Here is a 17018-nt window from a genome sequence, read left to right as displayed (position 1 = left end):
GACTTTCAGGAAATCAATATTTCATTTGCAAAATAAAGATAAAAATCTCACTTCCTGGGGTGCAGGGCTTTGCAGGCTGTTAAAAGCTATTCAAATAAGTCTGTATCTACTCCAACTCTTATTTTACAGGTTAGATACTCCCTAAGATCTTAGATAACCCCCCCCCCCCCCCCCCCCCGTTTTCTGATACGTAAAATACAGAAGTGGCTGAGCTGGGAAGAGAACTCAGACCCCACCAAACCCGCTCTACTACACTGACCGCACTGTGCCTGTTAAGATAACACCAGAAATGTGATACTCTTACTAGAAAACAAGGTGAAGAACTTATGTGAAACAGTAAAATTTATGTGCTTAGAAAATTATTAAAAATTCCTTGAAGATGTACATTAAAGCCACGATACCCAAACAATTCTGGCCATGGCACACCATTTTATAAAATGAAAATTTAGTTTTCACTTGTTATTTAAAAGGTAAATTTATACTTCAGCAAAACAATGTCGAAAGTTTAAAAAATATCCATCTTATAGGACTCCTCCTTTACACACACTATTACCTTAAACATTTAAATTATTTACCTAGATTTAAATATCTAGAACTCTAGAAGTAAAGCTCTGTGGAGAAAAACTGAAGGACATTTGAGCACTGCAAAGCAGAGACTGCCACCGATAAGGACCAAGAGTCTCCTGCATCACCGCTGTCTGGAGGGCAGCCAGGCGTAGGGCTTTGAACCCTAGCTTTCCTTACTCCAAGTCAAAGACATCAGCACTGTGCCCCAGTCAGATCATAAAAACCAACACGGATTCACAGATGAAGGTGAGAGTCAAAAGTTCCCGACGTGGAGCTCCCAAACCTATGCAACCTTAGACACTCACTTCCCTCCACACCCCCAAACCACACCCCCCAACTTTGAGGAGGAGAAAAATCTGGTTTGTTCCATGAACGTACCATCTCAAAGAGAATATAATCTCTCAAAACAAACTAGTATCCACTAGGAATGACAAGCCACATTCAGGCATGAAAACAACCAAGTAGCCTTCATTCAATTCCTGGTCAGAGCACATGCCTGGGTTGTGGCTTCAGCCCCTAGTCCCCCAAGTCAGGGCATGTACAAGAGGCAACCAATGAATGTTTCTCTCTCACACTGATGTTTCTCTCCCTCTCTTTCTCCCTCCCTTCCCCTTTCCTCAAATAAATAAAATCATAAAAAAATAAAAACAACTAATTCCAGTAGAAACAGTCCAAAACTGAATGTGTCTAAATTTGCACATTAGTGGCTAGCTTTACCAAAGTTAGTGAATTTAATCTTAATTTTAAAGGTTATTGCCTAAATCAGCCTATTTTAATACTTCAATGTAACAAACTAGGCAAAAGATTAACCCTGTCTGCTTTTGCTGATGGATTTTTATCGATCACTAGAAAATAACGGACTACTATCACAGCATATCACCTAAGAGAAATTGTAACCGCAAACTGCATAAGAATGTTTGCCCTTTTTACATAGAGGGTAAAAATACAGAAGAAAAATAATTTTGAATCCTGAAAATGTTTATAAAGGACTTATGGTCCATGCCTGGCACGGAATGAACCAGTGAGAGTAAGTTTTCTTCCTCTGTTCGTTTCAGAAGCGATCTGGCTGACAGTACACCCAGACGTGAGCCCTGCCCACACCATCCCCACCAACCTTTGTCTTTCTGGATGTCATCTCCCATCATGTAGTCGCTACAGGTACTTTGACATAAGTACAGCGCCTGCCGAAGCTCCAAGTTGAGAAACCAGACTTGAAGAAATGTGTTGACATAACAAGTAGCTCCGAGGTTAGTAAGACCCACAAATGAGTTCTGCAAAAATAGAAAGTTTACCATTAGAAAAACCAATCTTCCTTTAAATAAAAAAAATAGAAACAACATTATTTTTTAAATTTCATATTAAAAATTCATCGAAACTGTCTCAACCAGCATGGTACAGCACCTTCAGCCTCTCTTGGCCGAGGGCAGGGCATCGCCCGGATGAAAGCTCTGGGTGGACTGCAGGAGTAAAAAGGTTAGGAGAGCACCACGGCTCATGGCTAGTCTCGCGGTCATCTAGTCTTCTGCACCCACTGAAATCTAGGACTACAACAGTGAGCTCTATCGGTTTTGCACATGGGGACAGAGGTTTTTTATTTGCTATATTCCTACCCTGCCAACATTCAGAAGAATGACAAAGTAAAACTTCCAGGAAAGTTCCTCTTTATCCTACAGATCTGGGCGATGGGGGGGGGGGGGGGGGAGTTGACTGTGATTTTTTTCCAAAGATTGAGAATTCCTGAAACTTACAAATAATCATTCTTTTTTAAACAGAAAAAAAAATATCTATGCAGCTGACAATTTTGTGAATGCTGGACTTTATGATTAGGAAACATTAATGTGTACCAAAATAAAAAGTAAACGATCTCTTATGTGTATAACATATAAAAATACAAGCTCAAGAAAGGGAAGCAGTATCACTGACTGGAAGAGCTTGTTCCATTGATTTACCACCTCCTTAAAAGAGACTTAGAAAAGAGTTCAAAATAAAACATACACTGTTAGGCAAAGAATCAGCATTTAAACTACAACTGTTACCAAAAGGTTTACTGGGTTACATGCTACCTATTTTAAAGCAGACCGTTAAGAACTGTTCCAGTTCAAGCAGTTCAGAGTCTTAAGTCCACTACTTATCTTAAAGCTGCATAAGTTACCTGAAGTCAGTAATGATTTCTGATCAGAGGCACAAACACACAGAACAAACATAGGAACGCCACATAAAACCACCTTGAAAGGATGGCTTACCTTTTTTCTCCTCTCACAATTGGGATCATCAATATTATGAAAACTATTTTCATCTATTTCTCCTAACCAAACATGCTCACCAATCCCAACCAAGCAATTTGGATTTCCTTTGCAGTTTCGTCTATGAAAAAAACATAGTTAAATTTAATTTTAAAATACATAGTTCCATGATATGAGACATGCAAATTAAAACTAATGATACACCATTTTAAAAATCTATTTTCTTACCTATGAGATTAGCAAAGTGTACCACCAGCAAAGTATACCACAAGCTGAGAAAGTACACCACCACTCGCAGTGTGTGAGGCTGAGAAAAGCAACTCATTTACTGCTAATGAGAATGCACACTGGTGAGATTCCTACTGAGAGGAATTTTGCATTCTCTGACAAGTCTACTATGTACACACCCAGCCATCTCATTTCTAAGAGTTCATTCACCCTGAGGATACACCCTCAATGCACTCGGTTACTCCTCACACTCCTTACGGCATTGCTTGTAACTAAAAACTACCGGAAGCCAGGTGTCCAGACATAGGGGATTTGGTACCCACACATAATGGAGTACTATGCAAGCGTAAAACAAAAAACACACAAAAAAGACCTCTGTGGGCTGAGGTGGAGTAATTTCTAGGATATATTATAGGAAGTAAAAAAACCAAAGTGCAAAAGAGTATCCACAGTAAGCTATTTGTATGTGTGTAAGCAATAAGAAACACACACACAAAAAAAAAAAAATAAAGGAGAGACTAATGAAACTGGTTACCTACTGGGATAAGGGTAAAAAAGGGAGGGGGCCCTGGCTGGTGTGGCTCAGTGGACTGAGTGCTGGCCTGTGAACCAGATTCTCAGTCAGGGACCAGGCCTGGGTTGTGGGCCAGGTCCCCAGTAGTGGGTGCACAAGAGGCAGCCACACATTGATGTTTCTCTCCCTGTTCCCCCCCCTTTCCCCTTTCTCTAAAAATAAATAAATAAAATCCTTTAAAAATAAAAATATATTAAAAAGGAGTGGTGTGTGACACTTTTCTAAATATATTGTTCCACACACTACTGGATTCTGGGGCCATGTGACGTTTGCGTGTGTGACTCTCTCTCTCTCTCTCTCTCTCTCACACACACACACACACACACACACACACACACACACGTGCGCACACAATCTTTAAGGATGGAGGGAAAACCCTGAACGCAACACAAACGTATTTCAATAACCAACACGCCTGCACGGGGAGGCAGGGGAGGACTAACCAAGCGCACTCATAGTGCCCTTAGGCTAAAAACAAAAGGAACAAATGCCAGACTCTAATAACAGCTTCCTTTTCACAGAGACATGAATTAACAATTCTAACACAACATTCTTTACATTCTACAAATGAACAAGAAGTAAATATATTGGGGACAACAAAGGGAACCAAGTTTTGGGGGAGAAGTTAGAAATAAGAAAGGGAGGAAGAATGAACTCTGCATACTGATTAGGAAAGTAAGAGCTATAAGGCTAAACGTAATACAGAGATAGGGAGATTGGGATTGCCAGATAAAATACACAGCAGTAGTTATTTAAATTTCTGACTGATGATATATTTATGCTCAAGAAGTACTTGTTGTCTGATATTTAAATTTAATTGGGCAGTTTGAATGGGATATAGCTTTTTGTGAGCTGAGGACCTAAAAGCAACAATATGAGCACACCTAGCAACCAGATCCTAATTTCTAAATATTCCCCACTCAAAGAACCCAGGGCTCCTTGGAGAAATGGCTGTTGCCAAGGCTGAGCCAAGAAAGCACAAGATAAACGTGGAACATTTTACTGTGCCTGAGTACTGAAGAGGCACTCAGAGAGTGACGGGAACATCTTAAAGGAGGCTTGTGGTGGCCAAAGCTGGACCAATTGGAACAATACAAATAACAATGAACCCTGACTGGTGTGGCTCAGTGGGTTGGGCGTTGTCCCCTAGACTGACAGGTCACAGGCGAGGGCACAGGCCTGGGCTGCAGGCCAGGTCCCTGTCGGGGGGCATGTGAGAGGCTACCAACTGATATTCCTCTCACACACCACTATTCTCTCCCTCTCTTCCTCCCCCCCTTCCCCTCTCTGTAAAAATAAATAACAAGTAAAATCTAATAAATAAATAAGTAAATAGTGATGGGATTACAACTACTGAATAAAGTAAGGAATCTATAGTAAGATGGATGACTGGATAGATGAATAGGAAATCTCTTCTCTAGAGAGGAAAGCCAACTCACAAAGTAAAAGGAAGGACGTAATTAGAAAATCACCATTTGGCATCCATCAGATTAACAAAAGAATCAGGCGGAACCATCGAGGATGCTGGCTGGCTAGTGCGGGCCAGTCTGAGAAGTATGGGAGGCGTGGCTCAGTGCAAGCTGTGTCTTCATTACAAAAGGAAAAACAGAGGCTCTGAGTGGAGAGGCCTGGCAGAAAGCGCCTTAACCAAGTGACCGCAGCTGACGTGCCACTGATGGGGCCAGCCGTTGACAGCTGTACCTCCTGGTGTGACGCACGAAGAGCAACATCAGCCAAAGCCAAGTGGAGGAACTTTCTGTAAAATAAGTATCATGTGTTTTTCAAAAGTGTCGGTGTCACAAAATACTAAGCAAGGCCAAGTAATCATTCCATATTAAAGGAGATCAATGGGGCACTGCAACACATGAGCTTGGATTTTTCATGGCCATTATTAAGTCAGTATGTCTGAATATTTCAGAAGGTCACCCACTACAGCTTTAGTGGTAAAGACCGGAAACATGGTAAATGGCCACCAACACAAAACTGATAAAATAAATAACGTCACCAAATAATGGAAACTACTGTAGTCAGGGAATAAAAAAAGAAATTTTTAATGTTGTGATATGTAACAGTATCATTAGTTGAAAAAGGCAGGTTCAACATAGTGTTTAAAAATGGGCGTGACAGGCCTGTTTGTCTGGACCAAGGTACAGGGAGGACACGGCCACCTCCGAGGAGGTTCACCTGTGTGCTTTCTAGACGCGAATGAGGAGTAAAAGGCTGCCTACGCTTCCCCACCACCTTCCGTACCTTCCCCACCACCTTCCGTACCGTCCAGACTTAGAACCATAAACTGTACTACATATCCCCGAAATAATGTTTAATGTTCCACTTAAACACACTGTCTTCTTGGCTCAAAAAAATAAAATAAAAATGAAAACAAGTTTGGCCAATGTAGAAGCAGATGTGTCAGGTTGGGAAATAACTTACAGAGGAAATAAAAGCGGGACTGTTTGCTGGGGGGAGACCCGAAGTCCTTTTCTACCCTGCCTGCCTCTCGCCTCCAGCAGGAAAGGGCTACTGCGAGGGGGCTGCATCCCTGAGAGTAAAAAACTCCTCCTTCACACCACAGTAATTCTTCTCGTCCACCCAGACCAGGTATAAAGAAACACCCTGACTCACAGACCCTTCCTTGGAACAGAGACCAGGATGTACTAGGAAGATCCCCTTTAAAACACAGGACGGCAGTGGCGTTGGACTACAAGGTCTTCGGGAGGGCGAGAGCTACAGAGTGAAAACGCAGCTCTGAAACAAAGTAAGTAGGTACATATTCTCTCAATTCTACTTCTCAAGGTATAACATCAGTCACTTGTGCTTTCTCCTTGTGAACAAGGAAGGTGGCACTTTTTCACATGACTTGGCTGGGGAGAGAGGCACTGTCCTAGGGGTCAAATGCACACATCTCCTTCTCTCAGAAAACAATTCCAGCGGAGGGTTAAGATTTAGTGTCCTGGGCCAGGCCAGCATGGCTCCACTGGTTGGAGTCTTCTCCCTCAGACCCAAGGGTGGTAGGTTTGATTCCTGGTCAGGGCACATACCCAGGTTGACTTTGATGTCTCTCTCTTCCAAAAACAAACAAACAAACAAACAAAAAAAGACAAAAAAAAAAGCACTGAAAGAATGTCCTGGGGTGAGGATTAAAAAGAAAAAAGTGAGACCTGGCTGGTGTAGCTCAGTGGATTGAGCGTGAGCCTGCGAACCAAGGGATTGCGGTTCGATTCCCAGTCAGGGAACATGCCCGGGTTGCAGGCCAGTTCCCAGCAGGGGATGTGTGAAAGGCAACCATACATTGATGTTTCTCTCCCTCTCTCCTTCCCTTCCCTCCTCCCTCTAAAGATGAATAAAATCTTTAAGAAGAATAAATGAACAAAAAAAATGGGCTCTCCTTGCCCTCACTCCCCACCACACACGCAAATCCTCTGTCCTTAGTCCCACGCTGGCTTCTAAAAGCAAAGACAAACACATTTGACCCTTGAATAACATGGGTTTGTACTACAAGGGCCCACTTATGCCAATTTTTTCAATAAATAAGTAGTGCTGTAAATATATTTTTCTTATGGTTTTCTGGCTTACTTTATTGTGAGAATACATATAACATACAAAATATTAATCAACTGTTTATTAATAAGGCTTTTCTGGTCAACAGTATAATATCGACAATCTTTTTGGGGGGTCAAAGTTATATGGTGGACTCTCAACTGTGTGGGTGTTAGTGCCCCTTACACATCCTGGGGGGGTGGGGGGCAGTGAGACAGAGAAACGTAAAAGGGATGCTGTTGTAGTAAGAGATGAGAAGTGAGGACTGCGCTGGAATTAGAACTTCTGTTATCAAAATACGACATTAAGAAAGTAAAAAAGCAAGCAAGACTGGAAGACACTATATATATATATTTTTTTCAACAAAGCATTTCTATCCAAAATAAAGAACTCCTACATATCAGACTTCCCGCCAAGATGGAGGCGTAGGTAGACACCCATCACCTATTACCACAACCAAAAGGTTAATAACAAATTTAAAAACAAAAACCAACCAGAATGCCAGGAAATCAAACTGTATGGAAGCCAGACAAGCAGTGAGTTAAAGAAACATTCATCCAGACTTGTAGGAGGGTGGAGATGGGCAGCTGGAGTGGAGAGGACTCCTGGCAAGGCTGCGGCTGGCGGACCAGCTGGGTGAGTGAGGTGGCAGCAGCTGGCCAACTGGGCAGTCGCATGTTCTAGTGCGGATAAATCAGGAGGAACAACTGGGAAGCAAGACAGACCTTGAAAACCCAGGGTACCAGCGCAGGGAAATAAAGCCTCAAAAACTCTTGACTGTAAAAACCTATGGGGGTTGAGATGGCAAGAGAAACTCCCAGCTTCACAGGAGAGTTTGTTGGAGAGACCCACAGGGTCCTAGCATGCACACAAACCCACCCACCCAGGAATCAACACCAGAAGGGCCCAATTTGTTTGTGGCTGGTAGGGGAAGTGACTGAAAGCCAGGTGAGAGCTGAGCAAGTGTCAGTGTTTCCTCTCAGGGCCTTCCCCCACATACTGTGCCACACACAGCAGCCCCACCCTGGTGTATATCTACGGCTCTGCCCCTTACTATGTAACGGTGCGCCAAGGCAAAAATAAATGGTTCAAGTGAAAAAACAGATCAAAGCCCCCAAAATAGAACTATGCTATAAAGAGATAGCCAACCTATCAGATGCTCAGTTCAAAAAACTGGTAATCAGGATACTTGCAGAAATGCTTGAGTATAGTCACAAAATAGAGGGGAAAAGTGAAGGATATAAAAAGTGAAATAAAGGAAAATGTACAAGGAACCAACAGTGATGGGAAGGAAACCGGGACTCAAATCAATGATTTGGAACAGAAGGAAGGAATAAACATTCAACCAGAACAGAATGAAGAAACAAAAATTCAAAAATATGAGGACAGGCTTAGGAACCTCCAGGATAACTTTAAATGTTCTAACATCTGAATCATAGGGGTGCCAGAAGGAGAAGAGGAAGAGCAAGAAATTGAAAACTTATTTGAAAAAATAATGGAGAACTTTCTTAATCTGGCAAGGAAATAAGACTTCCAGGAAGCTCAGAGTCCCAAAGAAGTTGGACCCAAGGAAGGACACACCAAGGCAAATCATAATTACACTACCCAAGATTAAAGATGAGAGAATCTTAAAAGCAGCAAGAAATAAGGAGACAGTCACCTACAAAAGAGTGCCCATAAGACTATTAGCTGATTTCTCAAAAGAGACCTTATAAGTAAGAAGGGGCTGGAAAGAAGTATTCAAAGTCATGAAAGGCAAGAACCTACATCTAAGATTACTCTCTCTATCCAGCAAAGCTAACATTTAGAACGGAAGGGCAGCTCTGGCTGGTGTGGCTCAGTGGAATGAGCACTGTCCTGTGAACCAGAGGGTTGCTTGGTTTGGTTCTCAGTTGGGGCACATGAGAGGCAATCACACACTGATATTTCTCTCCCTCTCTTTCTCCCTCCCTTCCCCTGTCTAAAAATAAATGTTAAAACAAAAACAAAAACAGAACATAAGGGCAGATAAAGTGCTTCTCAGATAAAGTTTATCATCACCAAGCCCTTATTATATAAAATATTATAGTGACTTACCTAAGACAAAGAAGATGATCAAAACTATGAACAGCAAAATGACACAACTATCAACAACTGAATAAAAAACACAAACAAACTAAGCAAACAACTAGAAAAGGAACAGAATCACAGAAATGGACATCACATGGAGGGTTATCAGTGGGGAGGGGAAAGGGAGGGGGAAGAATGGGGGAAAAGGTACAGGGAATAAGCAGCATAAATGGTAGGTACAAAATAGACAGGAGGAGGTTAAGAATAGTATAGGAAATGGAGAAACCAAGGAACTTATATGTAGGGCACATGGACATGAACTAAGGTGGGGGAATGCTGGTGGGAGGGGGTTACAGGGTGGAGGAGAATAAAGGGGGGGTCTATGGGACAACTGTAATAGCATAATCAATAAGATATACTTAAAAATAATACTGTATTGTATACTTAAATATTTAAGAGGGTATATCTCATGTGAACTGTTCCTACCACAAATGTTTTAAGTGCAAAAAAAACAACCCCCCCAAAACCCCAACAACTACAAATCAGCAAGATAATCAAAAAGACAAAAATGGGCAAAAGATCTAAAGAAGCACCCACTAAAGGATACCGAAATAGTCAAATATGAAAGAGGTCAATTTCATTGGCCATTAGAAAAATGCACATTAAAACCACAAAAAGATACAATGACACATACATCGTAATGGCTAAAATTAAAATTAGACCAACTGTTGGTGAGGATACGCAGCAAATGAACTCTCACATACCGTTCATGAGAACAGACCATGGAACAATGTGAAAAAGAGTGTGGCATTATCTACTAAAGCTAAATGAATGCTTATGACCCAGTAATTCCTCTCTTATCGAAAATGTGTATATAGCACCAAAGGATACAAAATGTTCATTACAGCTTTATTCATAATAGCCAAATACTGGAAAAATTCTAAATGCGCATCACCAAGAAGAAAGGCTAAAACACAAAGTAATACAATGGAACACTACACACCCTAACAATGAACACACTACTGTTACCCACAATGTGGATGAATCTCACAATACTAAGCGGAAGTGAGACACAAAAAGAGCTACAATGTATCCTTAATTGTATCCAAAGTTAAAAATTGAAAAAGAAAATCTGTTGTATCCACAGTAAGTATAGCCTCTCACTCCTGAGTAGGAGGGCAGTGGTACTGATCAGCAGGAGGCAGAAAATGGGGGCGGGGAGGATGTTCTGGAATCCTAGTAACATTTTAATTTTGGCAGTAGATACACTATCAAAATGTCCCTCTATGGTAATTCATTTAATGTAATTCTTACCATTTGTGTACTTTCCTGTTAAAAAAAAAAGTAAATTTAATTAAGAACCAGTAGAAAAAGTCTAAGAGGAATTAAGAAGGAATCTGCCTTAGCAGATGTTTTAAAATATTATCAAGTGCCCTGACTAGTGTATCTCAGTCAGTTGGGCATCATCCTGCAAACCTAAAGGTCGCCAGTTAAGATTCCCAGTCAGAGCACATGCCTGCGTTGCAGGTAGGCGTGTGAGAGGTAAGCAATTGATGTTTTTCTCCCTCCCTTTTCCTCTCTCTAACAATGAATGAATGAATGAATGAAACATTATCAAGTAATTAGAACTATGGCCCCAGTTAAGAGTATCGAGTCGTTATCAATGGCAGAGAATAGGGCTAAGAAATAAACCCAACTACACAGAAGAATTTGTCATATAATAAAAATGGCTTTTTAACTAGTGGTGGAATACTAGATCACTAAGTGATGTTAAAAAACTGATTAGCTGCCCTGGCTGGTGTAGCTCAGTGGATTGAGCGCGGGCCTGTGAACCACACGATTGTGGTTCGATTCCCAGTCAGGGCACATGCCTGGGTTGCAGGCCAGTTCCCAGCAGGGAACGCATGAGAGGCAACCATACATTGCTATTTCTCTTTCTTCCCTTCCCTTCCCCTCTAAAGGTAAATAAATAAAATATTTTTAAAATTTAAAAACCTGATTAGCCATTTGATTAAAAGTAAAATAAAATAAAGATGAATCTCTACACCTCACTCCCTAAATTAAATTAAATGCCAAAAGAACAGAGGCTGAATGCATAAAACGAAAACATCAGCACTAAAACAAAACATGAGTGAATACTTCTATGATACTGGAATTGGGAAATCCAGAAACCATAAAGAAAAGTACTGATAAAATTGATCACATAAAGACATGTGTTTTGCCCTGGCTGGTGTGGCTCAGTGGTGTGAATGTCAGCCTGCGAACCAAAAGGTCACTGGTTCAGTTCCCAGTCAGGGTACATGCCTGGGTTGCAGGCCGGGTCCCCAGTAGGGTGCATGCAAGAGGTACCCACATACTGATGTTTCTCTCCCTCTCTTTCACTTTGTTAAAATAAATAAGTAAAATCTTTAAGGAAAAAAAAGGAAAAATATCTTGAACAAAAAAATTCAATAAGCTCTTGAAAATCTAAGGAAATCAACAATCCAAAACATACAATTCACAGACTACAAATAGCCAACAAATAGAAAATGCTCAATGCCACTAGCATAAACAAACAAACAAATAAATAAAGGCAACTGAAAATAAGATGCTATTTTTCACTCATCAGATAGGTGTTTGAATTAGGAATGCCTGGGTTGGGAATAGGGTGAACACTGCTGGCCGTGTTCAATGATCTGAACTTTTACTGTCTATCAAAACCTAAAATGGTCATCATGCCCTCTACACCTCGGAGATTCCTCATCCTGCAACCTGAGTGAAAACAATGACGCAACCAAGATACACGTACACATGGAGGTGTTCACAGCAGCACTGGCTATAATATCAAATAACTGGGAACCCAAAGGCCCATCAACAGAGAACTGGGCATATGATAACATATCTTTACACAACGAAATATCACAGTCATTAAAATAATGCAGAGACCCTCCCTGGCCTGCTAGCTCAGTGGGTGAGAGCACTGTCCTGAGACAGCAAAGTTGTGGGTTTGATCCCTGGTCAGGGCACATAAAAGAATTAACCAACAAATGCATAAACTAAATGCAACAACAAATCTTTCTCTCTCTCTCAAATCAATAAATTTTTAAAAATGTATTAAAGCAGGTCTATGTGCACTAACACGGAAAAAAGTATAGTGCCAAATAAAAACAAGTTGTAAAAAGCATGTTGTGTGACAACCCCCCCTTTTTTGTAAAATAACAACTATGTTGTTTGTTTACATCTGTCCTACCTCTAAAATATATGGCACAGGAAGGAAGAGACTTTAACTTCTAGGGCTTTCTCCCAGAGTCCCCAGGATACTTTCAGGTCCACCATAGGTACCCAAAATTGTTGCATAAAAGAATGCAAACTGCAGCAAGACATACAGCAGGCACTCACTAAACACTGTGATGGTGCCAGTATGAGGAAACAAGACCTTCTTACACATTGACAGAAAAATGTTAAGTAGAACCATCATTCCAACGGACAATCTAGCAATATGGATCAAAATGAACATGTACAGCCCTTACCCACCAATTTTACTCCAAGAAACTTACTTGATATTATCCTGTTAGTTTTCAGAACTAAGACACACAGTATTTGCAGTATTCTACGGCTATAGAATTTAGTACAGATTGCTTCCATCCTGTGATTGTACTGAACAGTTTCAGAAATACCAATAATGATCTTGATTCATCTTGTCTTTGAGTATGGCTTAACACCCCTGCGACTCTGGCCACTCATAACAAATTGTGTAAAGTATTAAAAAAAGATACTGATAAGACCATGAATTTAATTATTCAATCTCTTCTCCATAAGAATCAGAAGAACTAATGACCTGGCTGGTGTAGCTCACTGGATTGAGCGCAGGCCTGCAAGCCAGAGTATCGCGGTTCGAATCCCATCAGGGCACATGCCTGGGTTGCAGGCCAGTCCCCAGCAGGGGACGCGTGAGAGGCAACCATACATTGATATTTGTCTCCCTCTCTCCTTCCCTTCCCCTCTAAAGATAAATAAATAAAACCTAAAGAAAAAAAAAGAATCAGAAGAACTGCTCAATCTAAAGGAAAAAGTGGGGAAAAAAGCTTTTTTGACATTTAAATAAAAATTGCTTGGACCTCTGATTAAGTGTGGTTCTGAAAGCACAAGCAACCAGAAAATAAAAAAGATAAACTAGATTACATTTATAAGTTACTGTACTGCAAATGGTACCATCAAGGACATAAAAAAAAAAGCCTGAAAGAAAATATTTGCAAATATAAGGGACTTGTATCCAGTGTATCTAAAATACTCTTACATCTCAATAATAAAAGACAAATAACCCAATTTTAAAAGGGCCGAGGGCTTGAATAGACATTTCTGCAAAGAAGATCCATGAATTGACCAATTAGCACATGAAGGGATGCTCAACCTTAGTCTTCAGGAAACGCAAATCAAAACCACAGGACACCAGCTCGCACCCACTGGGAGGCTGCGAGAGACAAAACCAGGCGTGAAGAGGGAGAGACTGGGACCCTCATACTTTGTATGCACAACAGCGCAACCTCTTTGGAAAATAATTTGTCCATAATTTCCACACCAGAATCTGTGCACAAATGTACACAGCAACATTATTCGCAACAGCCAAAAAGTAGAATGGCCCCAATGTCCATGAACTGCTGAAAAAAACAAAAAAGAAAAAAAATACACATATATATATATATATATATATATATATATATATAAAATGTGGCAGGTGTATACATAAAATGGATTATTCAGCATTGAAAAGAAATGAAAATGACCACCAAGCACATGAAAAGATGCTCATTAGTCATTAGGAAAATGTAAATCAAAACCACAATGAAATGCCACTTCAAACCCACTAGGGTGTAATTTTTTTTAAATGTAGAAAGTAACAAGTGTTAGCAAGGCTAAGGGAAGCCGGAACCCTCCTGTACCATAGGTGGGAGGAGAACAGCGAGACAGCTCCTCAACAAGTCAAACACAACCACCACATGACCCAGCAACCCCACTCCTAGGTACTGACCCAAAAGAACTGAAAAAAGTGCCCCAGCAAAACCTGTACACAAATGTTCACAGCAACACTATTCACAAGAGCCAAAAAGTGGAAACTATCAAATGTCAAGACAGTTAACTATGTGAAGTGATGGGTGTATTAATTATCTTGACCTTGGTGATCATTCCACAACGTACATGTGTATCAAATCAGCACAGTACACACTTTAAATATATACAATTATTTGTCAATCATTCCTCAAAGTTTGGGAAGGGAATTTTTTTAAGTTCATCTTTTAAAAAGACATATTTATTTTTAGAGAGAGGGGAACGGAGGGAGAGAAACATCAGTATGTGAGGGAAATATCAACTGGTTGCCTCCCCCATGCTCCCCAAACGGGGAACAACAGGTGGGCAACCCAGGCACGTGCCCTGACCGGGAATCAAATCTGAGACCTTGAGCTTTGCGGGACAATGCCCAACCAACTGAGCCACACCAGTCAGGCCAGGAGGGGATTTTTCAAGTCCATCAACTAACAAACAGATAAATAAAATGTGGTGTATCCAAACAATGGAATATTATTTGGACATAAAAAGGAATAAAGTACTGATACACACGACAACATGGACGACTCTTGAAAACTACATTATGCAAAGTGAAAGCCAGACCCTCCCCCCAAAAGGCCACATATTGTGTAAGTCCATTTATGCGAAATATCCAGAATAGAGAAACCCAGAGAGATAAAGATTAGTAGTTCTCACCAGGGGGAGTGAAGAGGGAAAAATAGAAAGTGACTACTTAATGGACACAAACTTTCCTTTTAGGGTGACGGGGGGGGGGGGGGGGGGGGGGGGGGGGTTTGGAACAAGAGGATGGCAATGTTAGTACAATACTGTAAAGGTTGTACAAACTGAATCAGATACTTTAAAATGGTAAATTATGTTATGTATTTTACATGCTTCAACATGGATGATCCTTGAAAATATTCTGCCAAGTAAGAGAAGGCAGTCGCAAAAGTCCCAATGTATGATTCCATTTACATGAAATGTCCAGAACAGGTAAATGTAGAGGCAAAAAGGATATTGATGATTGTCTGGAGCCTGGGGACCAGGGAGTATAGGGGAAGACTGAATGCTAATCCAATGGGTACAGGGCTTCTTTGGGGGGGGAGTGGCCAAAATGTTTTAAAATCAGATTGTGATGATGGCTAAACAACCTTGCGAATATACAAACATAAAACACTGGACTCTACATATTAAATAGGTGAACTGTATCTCAATGCGATTTTAAAAAAAGAGCGAAAATAACTGCTTGGATGTTAAGTTTGCAACTGCAGCTTAAAACTCACTTTCTCTGTGACATCCCCCTTAGAGTGATTCAGCCAATTCGTACTCCTTTACTTCCGTTAAAATCAGATTATATATATATATATATATTTTTTTTTTTATTACTCTGGAACCTAGTTATGTTGAGAAGCTTAGCAAATTCTATTATACACGGACTTCTGTCATTTCCAGCAGTTACTTGCTGTTGGACTCGGACCTGCCCTCCTTGTGAGCCCGACGCCCACAGCTTGGAATGATTCGTTTGATTTATGGAAGTTCCCTAACTTGTCTGACTTCTCAAACTAGACTTTAAGCTCCAAAGCTGAAACCTCGACTTCCATTCCTTCCGGATCCCGCCGTAGAATGTAGAAACTCCAGAAAGCCTTCACTAAATGCCTGCTGAAAGGCGGCTACTGAGCATGCCCGGCTTGGCCAAGTCAGTTCAACAACATTCCGGAACAAAAACTACAGTTCCCGCGTCAAAAGGTGGAAAAAACAGAAGAGACAGGCACAATGCTTAAGGATTAGATCTAAAAAAAAAAAAGTCAAGGTTCAAGGGCTAAGGAGAAGTGAAGGACAACACACAGCTCAAACTGCATTACTGATGGAGAGGTGTAGAGTCAGAACGACAAAAAAAAAAAAAAGGCTAAAAAAAAAAAACGAGATAAGGGAGGTTAACAGGGAACTGAAGGGCACTGATAACTAGCTTAACCATACGGTTTTCCAAAGCAACCTTATCCAAAAGTAATACTAAGATGATCAAGCTTCTGCCTCAACACTAATGCAAGATAAAGCTGTGATGGAACTTTCAGAGAAAGTTCCCTTTTTACAAGCAAAAAAGCCGAGCCATGGCCAGGTTTTCCAACTACCAAGGTTGGCTAAGCTCTCAGCTCCTGCTCTTAACCATTTCCACCGCCATCTTCTAGATAAGAACCCAGAACCCTTTTGCAGGGTTTTAGGCAGCATCACCACCGTGCAGAATCCGGGAAGCCTGCGTTTCCCAGGTCGCCCAAGCGGTGGAAAGCAGGGAGCCTCCACCTTGCTCCCCTCCGCGCCCGCTGGGTGCACGCAACGGGCCGCAGTCTTCTTTCCCCCAACCCGACCCCCAGCCAGATTTTCCAAGGTCCGACGCAAGGAGGGCGCGAGGCCCGGTGCGCGGGCCTCACCTGCACACGCCGCGGATGCAGGGCTCCAACCAGATGCGGTAGGCGGTCTCGATGTGCTCCTGCGACACCTCCTCGGGCCGCACGGTCTCCGCCCAGCGCCAGGCGGCCTTCTCCAGCTGCAGCCGTGGGGCCATGGCCTTGGCCAGAGGAGAGCCTCCGGAGCCGGGCCGCCGCTGCTGCCGCGGACGCCTCCACAGCCGCCCAAATGGGCTTCGCCACCTGCCAGTGATGAAGACCAAGCGCTCCCTCAGCCAGCTGGCCAGTCAATCACCTGCGCGCGCCACTGCCGCCGCGCCCGCCCGCGCCCGACCCGCACGACCAGCCGCAAAGCGTCGCCGCAGACACCCGACA

The 17018-nt window shown here is 41.8% G+C and overlaps 1 protein-coding gene across 4 annotated transcripts in view; it reads right to left on the bottom strand.

Annotated features, from left to right (window-relative positions):
- USP48 (ubiquitin specific peptidase 48) overlaps positions 1-16967 on the bottom strand; it is a 67969-nt gene extending 51002 nt beyond the window's left edge. For 2 of the 4 annotated variants that reach the window (XM_037135786.2, XM_037135787.2), the window contains exons 1-3: positions 16668-16967; positions 2811-2931; positions 1682-1838 (exon numbers count right to left, since the gene is read on the bottom strand). In XM_037135786.2, the coding sequence (XP_036991681.1) occupies positions 1682-1838; positions 2811-2931; positions 16668-16801 (412 nt within the window). In that variant the 5' untranslated portion in view covers positions 16802-16967. The remainder of the gene's footprint in view (positions 1-1681; positions 1839-2810; positions 2932-16667) is intronic. The other 2 variants (XM_037135784.2, XM_037135785.2) reach the window with 1 other exon arrangement.
- Between the last annotated feature and the right edge of the window lie 51 nt (positions 16968-17018).

Source organism: Artibeus jamaicensis, unplaced genomic scaffold, assembly GCF_021234435.1.
Source record: "Artibeus jamaicensis isolate MK-2021 breed Jamaican fruit bat unplaced genomic scaffold, CSHL_Jam_final scaffold_847, whole genome shotgun sequence".
In the NCBI taxonomy this organism is placed as follows: Eukaryota; Metazoa; Chordata; class Mammalia; order Chiroptera; family Phyllostomidae; genus Artibeus; species Artibeus jamaicensis.
The sequence above is the reverse complement of the archived record's forward strand: the minus strand, read 5'-3'. Positions and strand labels throughout refer to the sequence as shown.